The sequence below is a fragment of the Aulonocara sp. 'chitande type north' Nkhata Bay genome, linkage group LG9 (genome assembly GCF_057382095.1).
Source record: "Aulonocara sp. 'chitande type north' Nkhata Bay isolate Kocher_YH1m ecotype deep benthic linkage group LG9, A_spYH_male_GT1.1, whole genome shotgun sequence".
NCBI lineage: Eukaryota > Metazoa > Chordata > Actinopteri > Cichliformes > Cichlidae > Aulonocara > Aulonocara sp. 'chitande type north' Nkhata Bay.
Window position 1 is genome coordinate 16,860,118 of NC_141352.1, and position 13,358 is coordinate 16,873,475.

At 43.2% G+C, this 13,358-nt stretch overlaps 1 protein-coding gene across 1 annotated transcript in view; it reads left to right on the forward strand.

Annotated features, from left to right (window-relative positions):
- Positions 1-13,358, forward strand: part of jph1a (junctophilin 1a) — a 34,510-nt gene that overhangs the window by 17,690 nt on the left and 3,462 nt on the right. Inside the window, exons 4-5 of the mRNA XM_086306130.1 lie at positions 6,573-6,691; positions 12,303-13,036. Of these exons, the coding sequence (XP_086162256.1) occupies positions 6,573-6,691; positions 12,303-13,036 (853 nt within the window). The remainder of the gene's footprint in view (positions 1-6,572; positions 6,692-12,302; positions 13,037-13,358) is intronic.

Genomic DNA, 13,358 nt, shown 5'->3' on the forward strand with positions numbered 1-13,358 from the left:
ATTTAATAACTACTTTGTCTTTTTACTGGAATTTTTTTTAAATTTGATGTCCCAGTATTTATTAGTAACTCATATTATTAGTTCCCGATCTCTTTTATGAGTTACTTGTCACTTTGTATGTATATAATATGTATAAAATAAATATTTAGGAACACATAGGTGAACTGAGTGAATCTGAATTGACATATTTGTCAAAAGTCTTTTTTTCGTCATCAAGCCTCTCATATTTTCATTGCTTATATTTGCTTTTGCTCAACTGGAAAAACAAATATAAGCTGTTTCTCTGCTGCGAATTCTTTAGCCAACATCACTCCCTCCCCCTCTGTGTCATTAGCTGTATCAGCTGTGGCCATGTTTCACCAACAGTGTTGACACAGAGCTGAGGTCTGAATCCCCGCCACTGCCCTTCACCAAAACCAGAGGGATCATCTCGGTAAGAGATTCTGTGTCACTCTCTCAACATGCCCAAGGATTCGTAACGGCACGAAGAGCGTATCAGGCCTTCAACATATCAGAGGTCCAAACATGTACCACAGATCGGTGCCGTGTTGAGAAGAACACGATAAAATCCTGATAGATTCACATACCTGCATGTTACGCCCGTTACCCGATGAGGGTTAGGCGAGGTGGAGGGTTCACTTTATAGCTCTTGAGTAGAAAATACCAGCGGGAGATTAGGTCTGTTTGTAATCCACAGCCAAAAATGTTGGCAGAGTTTGGGGATTTTCCTGTTTAATCAAAACTGATTCTACTCATTCTTCTTCCCAGAAATGAAGTCTGTTTGGGAACAGCTTCTCAGTTTGTCTCTACCTGTTAGTTCAACCTCTATGAAAAATACAAAATCTGAGGGGGAGGAAAAAATGATGTCATGATGGCAGAAATCAGAAATTGGCAAATAGTACAGAATCATTGCTATTTTTTCCACACATATTTAACCCCATGTTTACTCGATTAATTGCAGGACTTTATTTTATATACTCCTCTTATTGTACGCATAGTCAACAGATGTTAAACATTGGTTGCCTAAACACTGTCACATGCTACCTACATATCACACCAACGGGAGCTGCTCTATCATGGAAACCCGTGTCATGAAGCTCCAGGCACACAGTTTTTTTCGCTGATGTTAATTCCAGAGGAGGTTTGAGCCTCTCCAGTCACTGAGTCTTCGTAGACGTGTATGGATAGGTCTGTGCATACTGTGGCATATCAGGGAGAACAAAGCTTTCAGTCTGACAGTGAAATAAAAACAAAGATTTCTTTATTTGTCCTTAAAAAAGAGTAACAGTGCAAAAAAAAGGCAATACAAAACAGAAGAAAGGACCGAGCACAGAGCCCATCCCCTCCAAACATCAGTACAATACATGTTAGACATGAGTCAGACATGAGCGTGCATAAATATTTCCATTATACAGCAACACAGCTCTCTCTTCAGCATAATGTTAGCTTATCTCATAATAACAGCCACTCCATCTTTCCCTTTGAACCTAATTTGCAAAAGCTATTGTGTCCCCCACTGCTGCAGCCCCTGGTAATATGAGCCAAGGCCTCAGTCCGAGAATAATTCCTGAATAATTTCAGAGTCGGTTTTAGCTAACCGCTAATGGTGTTAGTCATGCTTGAGTAATCCTGAATTAGCACCAGCCGGGAATTCAATAGCAGCCTTGCATGGATATATGTGCGGGGCAAGCTAAGTGCTAATTTGTGCAGACTGTCTGTGCTGCTGCTTTGGAGTGGGGATTGTTTGGCCAAGATATAGGACAGCAGTTTCTGTTCATTTATTATATCCTTTCATGCACTGATTTGTGCACTCAGAGCAGACAAATGGAACATGACCCTTGCTTTGTAGTAGCAATAGTTTGCTCTTGGTTGTGGGCAAATAAAGAGAGTGATGGAGTTTAAAGGATAGCTGTTGTCTATCACAGACAAGGTAAAGACTAGGGTTGCCAACTCCCTGAAAAATAAATAAGGGACACCTCGTGGCCAGGGCCGGGCGACCCAGTTGTCTTCACCCTTCCCAGTGTGGTGAATTTTCTAGCTCTTTTTTTGTGTGTGAAATTATTTTTTTAACCATTTGACTTGAAGTTGATTTAAGTACATGCATATTCTATTCTTTGTGATATGAACACATGTGAAACAAATGATCATTTAGCCATTTATTTTTAGCTCAAAATGACAACATTAACACAGTAAAACAGGTCTCTTTCTTAAACAGAAGCCTGTCATGCTTAACTTTTGAGAATATAAGTAAATCTTTCTTTAAAAGAACTCTGTCCTGCTTAACTTAAAATAATAGAAAACAATAGAAAGAAAAATATTCTTGTAACAGTGCACATTTAGTGCATTTAGTACAATTGGCTTCAGTTGAGGTATTATTTCAGCTTTTCTAATGCTAATCAGCTGCTCCTGTTTGTAAACCCGCTTGTTCCCATGATTACGCATCATAACTCATCATCATTATTCATCTATGTATTACTTTTATGTATTAGTCATCTATTTGTTGTAATCATCTATCCTTGCAGTTGTTTATTACACAAAATAAATTATATTATCACACTTCTGGCCACATAGCGCTGATATTCACTGCACATGCCCATATTAACTTTTTCCAGCCAGGTGTTTTCCTTTTCCCATTCTTCCCTTTCTCTGAGGGGAACAAACATTGCTGCTCTAATGCTGGGCTCACACTGTGCGGTTTTAGGCCCATTTTGAGACGATTTTTGAGTGATCGGACCGATTTTGGCCTTCATCGTGCATCGTGTAGTATACGTGGGGTAACGAGAAGTGATTAACACCTCACGACCAGCTCCCGATCATCAATCGCTCGTGAAGGTGTCACCACAGGCGCTCACACTGCTCGCGCGCAAACACGTAAACGTCGGTGAAAAAGACGGAGCAGCGCGGCTGTGCAGCGTGTGATCTGGACACAAGCGATGGAGGCACTTGTAGAACTTCGAAAAGGCTCGGATGAGCTTTCCAATGTGGCCTCACAAAATTATCACGACCACAACAACCGTGAAAATAGTTGGATCTACATCGCTGCTCAATCACAGCTGCCTGATCAATGTTTTTCATTAGCAATTTAGCAAAGTTGATGGTGGTGGTGTGTCTGTGTGAGTGAAAGACAGAGACGGAGAGGGAGAGCGACAGATTTTCTGTTATAACCTTCATGTTATGGAGGCACAGTGTGAGCACTCAGGTCGCATCAGAGCATCGGGTGGTATAGTGTGAGACCTGCATCGTGACCTACCAACTTCTAACCCCTGCGAGTCAATCGTGCAGTTTGAGCAGGAGCTGAATAACGTGACTGAAAAAATCGCACAGTGTCTGCCCAGCTTTAGGTGTACTGTCGTCCGAGACTTGCACCGCAGTGTCAGCGTTTGTTTCCCTGTTGGCCATGCTTCTTGTTGTGGTCATCTGTTGTCTTCCGGTATTTTCTCCGTAAGCGACCTTTCCTCGACCAATGAGATGAGCGGTAATCTGAATTGTCATACTCGAATTGTCATAAGTGTGCTGTCAGCTCATTGGTCACAAAGCAGGAGAGGGGCTGGGAATTATGTTTTCAAACAAAGCGTTAATTCCATTAACATTTATAGACTACTTTTGATTCTCACTGTATTACGGGACAAAGTGCGTCCCTTATTAGCTCAATACGGGACGTGTACTTTTGTTTCGAAATACGGGACGATTCCGTATTTTAAGGGACGGTTGGCAACCCTAGTAAAGACTCATCTAATATCTTGTACTAGTAAGCATTCCAGTTAAGCTATCAAGCTTGGATTGAGGGGGAAGGGGAATAGGTTAGTGTGGTAAAGAGCAGAAAAATGACAGAAAATAAAAACAGGATGGGTGCAGAGGGGACCGAAAGGCAATAGAGGGGTTCAAAACTGTGCCAGCATATGTGAAAGAGATTTCTCAAATAGGCTATAGCCTAGGGAGTGATGGACTGAAGCCTTACTATTGGGAATTTGCACGCGCACACACACACACACACACACACACGCAACAGGCGCATACACACATAATACTGTATTCAGCATGCGACCGAGGCATAACAGCCCTTATAGCGTGATGCACCGTGCTGCCTGTGGCCTGAGGACTGAAATTTAACCCTACAGTAAAATTAGAGGGGCTGAGATGCATACCTCAGCAGTTCTAAATGCCGAAGAGTCTTTAAAGGGGCAGCCTCTCGCCCCCTCTTTCTTTCTCTTGCTCCCACTTTTCTCCTTTGGCTCAGTTATTCTCTCCTTCCCCCCCCTTCTTTTTCTCCCCCATGTTTCAAATACACACAGACAGAAAGACCATCCGCCACACTCGCTGCCAAACTGACTCAACTGTTTTCACACTCTTGATTTGTCACATTAATGAAACAGCCAGCCGCAAGGCTTTATCAATATCATCTCGCAGATGACGCTCCAGAAGGAGTCACTTCAAGGTTTTGCACCCTTTTAAGGCTTTGTCCAAATGTCTACAAACTGCCAAGTGTGTCTGTGCGTGTGCAAGCAGGCTCCCCAGCATCCCCGCACAGGTCTGTCTGCACAACCCAAAAGCTAGACGTGAGCAGGTGTTGCTTTGTATTCATGGGCAGACTGTCTTACAAGTCGCCGCTCCAAAAACTTTCTCCAAGGTCACTCCTGAGTTTGCGTTTGTTTGTTGTTTACCCAGGTTTTTTTTTTTCATTTCCTCTACCATGGCAAAGACAGTGCATTTCATTTCATAATGTGTGAAGAGTTTGTTTTCATGCGTACTTTGGCTCTCTGTTGGAAGGATTTGCATGCCACTAACTGGCTGGGGTGATGCATGCTGTACAGAGAGCTATCATCTCCTCGGTGAAGCATTTTGCTGTCTTTCTGCTCAGATTTTTATGGCTGCAATTCTCACAGCTCATTACCTCATCGGGAGTTCCTATTGGGGAAAACCCTCTAATATATCTACAGGGTGATCTAGATGTTTCCCTCGGAAGCAGGAAGATGAATGAATCCGCAAAAGTCACATGTAAAAAGTGAACAACAGTGAACTGTCCATGTGTACAGTGCAAGTTTAATTAAGTTGCTATATGTCAGGCAAAAAAAAAGAACCATGCATTTCATCTCCGTCTTCGACATGCCCATGTTTTCTCACCTTCCATTTCACTCTCCTCTTGTCCCAGTGCTCTATCACACCTCTACTCCCATCATTCTCCGCCTGTCACCTCCCACCACCAGATATCCTGTCTGGGAACAGTCTGCATCACTTCCTCTGCCTGGCCATGAATTAATGCCCACTCCTCTGTGAAGATCCTTAGGACATGCCATGGGCATGCTGTATACATTCGAGGCACATTCATGCTTCCATTCACATAGCAGGATATTTCACACATTGCAGAAATAGAAGCCTCGGTGTCCTTCTGATAGCATGTGCGGCGAGCAGTATGCATGTCAGTGGTGTGATGTAACTGGAATGCTTTATTGTCAATTTTTAGCTGCTGTAGCTTTCCTGAGGAAGACAATGAATGCTACAGTTGGCCTAGTATGAGCCACACCAGTGAAATTCCTGTAGCGCAGCAAGAACCGAGACTTTATGAGTTATACTGTTAAAGATTCTTGAATCCGAATTTTTATCTGCAGCTGGTCAAACATACCCTCAGCATGTCCTTTGTCTGTTTGCTTATTTCTTGGTTCCTCATGAATTTTAATATCTTAATGTTCCTGTCCTCTGAAACAGGACAGCCCCAGAGTCCAAGGACAGACATAGAGACATCTGTCCGGATGGGGTCACTCTAACAGCAAGGCGGTGGGAGGGAGGGGAGGAGTAGGGATGCAGAGTGATGATGGCATGAGCCAATAGACGGATGAAGCAGGATCGGGGGAAAAAACAAAACAGGAGCATTGATTGAAAGAGAGAACACAGGACAGTGCGAGATAGATGGAGAGGAAGAGGGATGAGTGGGGTTAAGCAGGGCAGCGGGCACAGCTGTCAATTCTTAAAGTGATACTTGAACTTCCCATCTAGATCCTCACGTTCCTCGTTGCACTTGTCTCATATCACTTGAGCATTTTTTTTTTTGTCACTGTCATTTTTAGATTTAAGTGAGTAATCAACTTTAATTGATGATCTTTATGTGTTTGTTTGGTGTCTTTATTTTTAAAAAACCGCAGTGGTAGAAGAGAGGGAGAGAGACATCTTCATTCCCTGGCACAGAGATACTGCCTATAGCCATGGTTTGCGTGTTTTCACATGTGGACACGCACAATACCTCTCAGCTGAGTTTTTTTTTAAGGCTTTGTTAAGCTGGTCACCCTTGGCCTCTCTCTGCTTCATCACAGCACATTTCCATAATACCCCTATATTGATCTCAAAACATGTTGCTCTTCTGTCTCTTGATTTTTTTATGTTATTTTATGTATAGATCTGAAAAAGGTTTAAATACAAGGTTCTTTGATGATTGATGACAGATAAAGAGCAGCAGGTTACGCTGGCACTGCCCACCAGTGTGCCCGTTATATGTCTGTGTTGTTACTGTGGACATGGTGGAGAGCAGCTCTTCATTGTTTCCATTTTTCTAACACTTATTTTTGTTTATGCATTCACAGAACAGCCCATGCTAGGACAAAAAGTGAGGCTGCAGACCAGGCCGCGATCTCTGCGGTGCATGAATCTGAAATTGCCAGGGCGGTTGCCCGGGAGCTCTCACCCAACTTCTACCAGCCAGGTAATCTTACTTGTGTCCTTGTTATGCTTCATGTTCCCATCACAGGCTTTTAGAGTGTGTTAATTATCTACCATTACTATTTTATGGTCGGAATACAAAACAGACTGCAGGTGTGCTAAACCAGCACTGAATCTGCAGTTAAAGCAAAGACTGTCGCAGGAGCCCAAATGTGATTCACACCCATCGGTGGGACATTGAAAAAATCAAGCTGATCTAAAATCCAACAACTAATTTGTCCATGAAGACACATTTTTGGGACTGGGTAATGGGTAAGGGGTTGGGTACTGTGTGTGAATGATGGTATTTGCATAGTTTTAGGGTTGTTTACACTGACTGTGTGTGAGTAAGTAATGAGCTTGTTCTGGGTGCACAAAAGAGCAGGGACTGGAGTTCTGGGTCTGTAATCGAAGACTAGAGGTACTGAAGATGATTTGTAGCACCACAATGGAGGACTGTGTTTGTGCTTAGACAAAGCACAGTCGGCTACTGTTTTCTGGCCGAAAGCTTTGTCTTAGCCCTCAAAGGCCTGCAGTAACAGCTCAGATATGCCTGCTAAAATTTGCAGTGATAAACTCTGACCAAAAAAAAGTGTGAATGTAAAACATTTCTGTTCTTTTTTTTGCATTACATAAACTCGTCCTTTGGTGGAGTGTAGAAATGGCTTATGGGTGCTTGTGAGTTAAATCAGTAAAGGTCTTTTGTTCCTAATACCGGACAGGAATATCTTCTATCTACGTGAAGCATGACCAGCTAACCCTTTCACACTATACACTAGTTCACAGTTGAGACGTCAACTCAACTCTTTATGTAATTTACAAGATAAGCTGAGCTTTAGGGTCATATCCTACTGTATTAATAGTCAGAGAGCGAGGTGTGTTTTTGCTAAAAACCTTGTGGTGCAGGTGGGCTCCAGGTAAAACACTGAATGCACACCTTTTTATTTTTGTTTTGTTTATTTATATTTACAGTGTAAGACCTATACTATGCTTTCCTCTTCCACTTGGTGTAATATATTTACGCCTATGAGCTAGTGACCTTGGGTGTTTGCCAGAAGCCACCGCAAAATAGAGGGTGAGAAATAGATTGACAATGGGACCCATTCAAGCATGTCCCTTCACTAAGCCGCAGAAATGGCCAGCCAGGGAGCTAGAGACATCGGGAGACTTGTTTGTGTTGTGGAAAACAGTGGTCATGCTTGGCAGGCTGGGTGATCTCCGGGTTCACAAGTCTGTGCGGAGAGTGTCCTTGCCTTATAAGTCAGATCATGAATGAGAGAGTGGCCGATGTCATAATAATGTGCGGCGCAGGGCGACATCTGAGCCGCAGCATTTAAACGTTCAAGTTACGTAAGCGTGTCTGGTAAACCCAGCTGACGGCCAGAGGGGCACCTGCAAAGAGTCAAATCGCGTATTAATTTATATCTTGTTTATGAACAAGCTGGTTTTTGTAGAGTCTAGCTCAGATTTTCTAGGATTGTTGCTGGTTTGTGCTCTGCCCTTTTGCTAATTAGGTCATGTTCGAGTGTAAATAGCTACCCCTATTTGCAGCTTTTTTGTAAGGCGACTACAGCAGTTGTTGCTCTCAATTATGGAAAAAGTTATTTAGAATATTTTTTCTGTTATAACCTTGTTTGTCATGATGTTACAGTGAGGCAAAGATGTTCAAACTCAAATCCTCTAGGGTAGCAACAACGGGCCCAAGCCCCCTGTTGTTCATAACTGGCATTTTGTACTCATAGGAGATTATCACCAAGATTAGGAGTGTGTACTTCAAAAGCAATGTGAGGGTCATAGGGAACGGGACCCTGACCTTTATGATTGATTCACACACAGCACCCTGGAGGGGCAGTAGAGTGGGTTAGCTGGGCGTGGCCTGTGGGGTGACGTTAATTGGGCTATATTTGGTGCCGATGTGTGCTCACTGGTGTCTAATGGAGACATAGCTGAAATCCTTATGCACTGAGACGAGCTCAGTCCCACACTCGCCCCCTCCATTGGGCCAAGGCAGAGCAGCTGTTCCTTCCTTCAATGGGTCATAGAGGGTGTGGAGTATGGGGGATGGGGTTGCTGGAGGGTGAGGGGACCAGCAGGGGTCCTGCTCTGCCCTGTTTGACCCGGTCAAGGTGCACTTGGACCTGGCGGAACCATAAAAGCCTCGACCTGTCAAGGCTGAAAATCAGACGTGGGCAGGTGCTGCTGTTTATTCATAGCAGCAGGTGTGCAGTAAGTTTCACCGCAGTAGCTCATGTGAAGTTTAAAGTAAATCAGAACCTTCTTTTGACTTTCAGGGATACAGGATATAAATTACCTTACGTGACTGACCAGATTTCAAAAACTATTTATGTGTCCCACTTTTTTGAAATGGTCGTAATCAAAAAGTAGAATAAGGCAGACAGGCAGAGACAAAACATTGCATTACGGTGGTGATATATTACTGCCAGTCCCTCCTGTCAGCGTGTGTGCATGTGAGGCCTTCAAGGTTCTTCTTTGCATGTGGGCTTTTGTAAACAAAGCGCAGTCAGACAGTGATCACATTCACCCATTAGCAAATGACAGTAGGGAAATCTTTTATTTACATAATTTCAAATGCATACAGATGGGTAACAAATCAAAAGGGAAAAAAAACCTAAAGCATATTAGCAATGTGTTGAGCCTCTCTGGAAACCTACTGAAGGGATTGAACATGATTCGTCTAAAATATATAGAGAGAGTAAAGAGGCTAATATCTGGTGACTGTAAAAACCATAGCATAAAATATTCATCCCTTTTTTATACTCATAAAAGCATTCAGTGACCCCCTTAATGCCCTGTGAATGGGGGTACTGTAATCCTAGAAAAGACCACTTTCTTTATCGAATAGGTGATCACGGAGAAATGCCTTGTATTGATTTGCAGTGATCCTTCCCTCTAAGTGGGGGACAAGTGGATCCAAGCCTTGCCATCAAAATCCCCTCACAGCGTGTCCTCATAGTGCGGGGTCAAGGGTTCAGCTTTTTCTTTAGTTTGTCACTAATTTCTGCATGTGTCTGCGTAGGCTATGTAACCGTAGTGAATGTAATCTGGCCAAACAATAACAGCTCCCTCTGCCCATCTGCCAGTGTGAGTAGGAGGAAGAAAGAGAAAATCTCAAAAGCTGCAAATGGAGTTATGAATCTTAAATCTAACCGAGCAAGCTGAGATCCCAGCACATAGAACAGACTTATACATGTACAACGCATGTATAACGCAGTATATCCAGTATATCAAACAAAAGCAAATGAGTCGTCAAAGCAGATAAACCAGGAATTTTCATTTAACTACCGTGTGGAAAAATAAAGCTAGGTGGCAAAGTTTGCTATGTGGAAGTGTGCATTTCCATGTAGACCTGTCATCATTCATCCAAAAACTCTTGACTCCTATGAGCCTTAAGCTGAGGTGTACTCAGATGCACAATGGCAGCAGATGTGTAATCGCATATACTGTACTCCACCCCCCCCGCCCGCCTCCCCCCATTACACATAAACATTGATGCCCACACTTACCCCGGCCCCAGGCCTTTCCCCCTGCTACCGCTGTTCATCTCATATTAAGGACAGGGCTGGTTAGGTCTTAAGCAGCCAATCTGTTGTGTTTTGTGTGTGTGTGATCTTCTGCGTGTGGGTGCCAGAGAGAGGGAAAGAGCGTGTGTTTTGCTAAGAGTGCAGTGGAGCAGAAAATGTGCTGTGGATTAACATAAACTGAACTGGCATCCTGCAGCTTAAACAAAAGCTCGCATTCAAATAAACCTCAAAGATACAACAGTCGTGTGAGAAGAAAGTAAAGTGTTTGAGTTATTGAAAATAAATAAGTTGAGGATACAAAAAAATCTCCCTAATGCTGAAACTTGCATTTTTATCTGTGTTTGTATCTCAAGTATTTTTGTTTTGGTCATGGCTGGGTATCATGGCCTATTTTAATGACCCTCTTTGAGAAGGCTGCAGACTCAGCCCAGTTGATCAATGTTCGCAACGGAAAGAAACACCACAGCCATTTGGGTAACCAGTACATGTTCCAGCTGACCTGGCAGGATTCCTTGGAAGAGCAGCTCTAATAAATCTTCACTAACTTGTCAAGAGGATGTAGACTTCCTGAAATATCTACAAAACAATCATAAATATATCCTGTACATTCACAAGTGTTATTTTGAAACAGGAAAAGCATGATCGGCATAGTTTGGAATTGAGCATGGCTGCAGAAGTGTAGATTTTCCTGACGCCCAGTGTTGTGGTCCTCTATCTGTTTGAGGCTGTGGTGTTGGGGAGGGCGGAGTGTTTAAGTGCCAAGAACCATTCAGAAAATGCCTGGAACCTCTTGAAGGAATCCGTCCCCATCCATAGTGAAATTGCCTGGATCCGCCCACGAGGCCCTAACTCTTGTTGAGCTATGGTGTGAAATTAAGCTCAGCAGATATATTAAGCCCCACAGATGTTCAAATGTCCCCATGTCTGTTTGTAGTGGGTCTTATTGGTTGTGGTGGCTATGAAACAAATTAGGCTGCCACGCAGCTGAAAAGTACTTTGGGCTTAAGAGTACTGAGGCCCGAAAGATTCCCCAGTAAGGCCGATTACACTCATATGAGACTGGATAGACTTGTTACCTTCTGGATTTGCGTAATTGTTCCAAGAACTGATGAGTGGCAAATGAATGTTAACTCTTTGAGACTAAATCGTACTGTGCAAGCTTAATTGGTGTCAGGCATGTATGAGACAAGACTGATCTCTGAGATCAACCATTTTCCAGCTCAGTGAGTCTGTGCTGAACGAGTCAACGTGCAGATAGAGCATAACAGCCAAATTTTTTTTTTTCTATAACTCCTTTATTTATTTCTATCATATGGAATGCAGAGAATCATTTTCTGCTCATACCGCCTGATATACTTCAAACAAAGCAACATTATCCCTCCTCTTAGTCACTCTGACACCATCTAATTCAGGCGAAGGGGAGAAAAACAGGCGAACAAAGAGCTTAATGTCTCTAATAAATGTTAATTCAGCAGGAGAACAGAAGGGACAGATAAGGTGCCACTTTACCCACATGCGAAATTACATTTACATTCAGCTATATTGTCTGCACGTTAAAAAGGATATTAGAGGAGATTTCAACATCTACATAGTTGAAAGAGAAGTTTTCATTTAGTCTCAAAGTCCGTTAGCGTCCACTAACCCAGGCAGTCCAAAAGCTCTTTCTGTAGTAAAAGGAATGATCTTCCTCGCATCAAAGTGTGTCAGTGCTGTACCTCGGGGTCACCTCTCATTATCTGCGTGGCCATATTGGATGCTAAGAACTGAAAAGACTTTCCAGGAAAGCGACATACTGATAAAAGAGAATGACTGATGATGAAGATGAGCTTGCAGGGGAGGCTTTCTTTGTGAAATGGTGTTTGTGACCTTGCATTAATCAGTCCATTTCTTTCTGTCTCCCCGGGACCCTCTTTTCTAGGCTTTGCGGAGTTATTGAATTTCAATATAATGTTGATGAATATTTTATTTGAAAGTTTAACTGCGCTTGAGGGTAGATGTGGTTTAAATTTCATCTGTGTGTTGAAGGCAAACAGTATGTCACGTTAATGCGTTTTACCTGTCTCCCCCATTCAGGTCCCGACTATGTAAAACAGCAGTTAAAGGAGCCAGTGGAGATTAAAGAGGTCCCTGTTGAAAAGAAGGACAGCTCTCCGAGAGATTCTCCCCACTTTTACCGAAAAGGCACAACGCCTCCCCACTCTCCTGCGACCAGCCCTGCAACCACACCGCCGCCCTCACCTCAATCCAGCAAGAAGAAAGGACAGCTCACCAACAACAGCACCAGCCGCAAAACCAGCAAAGAAGAAAAACCTTCCCGCAAGATTAGCAAAGAAGAGAAACTAAGTCAGAAGACCAGCAAGGATGAGCGGTCTAGTAGGAAGCTGAGTAAAGAAGAACGGCAGCCTGTCACCGATGGGCCCAAAGCTTCTCAGGCCCAAATCGAAGCTCCACCTAAACCCACTAAAGTTCAGCAACCCACCCCAGCATCTGTGCCCCCTTCACAGCCTCCTGCAATTCCAGTCAATGGCCAGCTCCACACTGAATATCACAGTTACTACGTCAAGGCCCCTACAAGGGTCCCTCCACCCCCAGAACCTGAGGATCCAGAAGAAGAGCCTAGTGCCCTGGCTTTGGCACGTATGCCCCCACAACCCCCTAGATCTTTTAGTACACCTACTCCTAAGGCAGCATCTATACGGGAGAGCAAGAGCGACCAGAAACTCAGGAAGCAGGATTCTCTAAAGCCAAAGAGCCTCGCAGACACAAAGAAAGCAAGCATGGAAATTGCAGAAAGCACGGAAGAAACAGTAAGTGACAGGATGGGAAAGTGTGTGTTAAAGCAAAGGTTTTGGAAAAATATCTGACTTAAACACACATTTGTGCTTTTTTGATGAAAGTTGTGTTGTAAATGAGAAGCTACACCCAGTAGTGGATTAGCTTAGTTTAGCACAAAGGTGGGACACAAACACATATCTCATTAACCAATTTTCTGTCTAAAGCAGGTTTAAATATCAGACTCATTCTAGGTAGCTTCTGGAGTAGTTGTCTGATGACTAATTCCAGTTGAAAGTATGAAATAATCACTGATTACCCAAACTTTTAATCTTGTATTGTACTAAGCTAGAACTA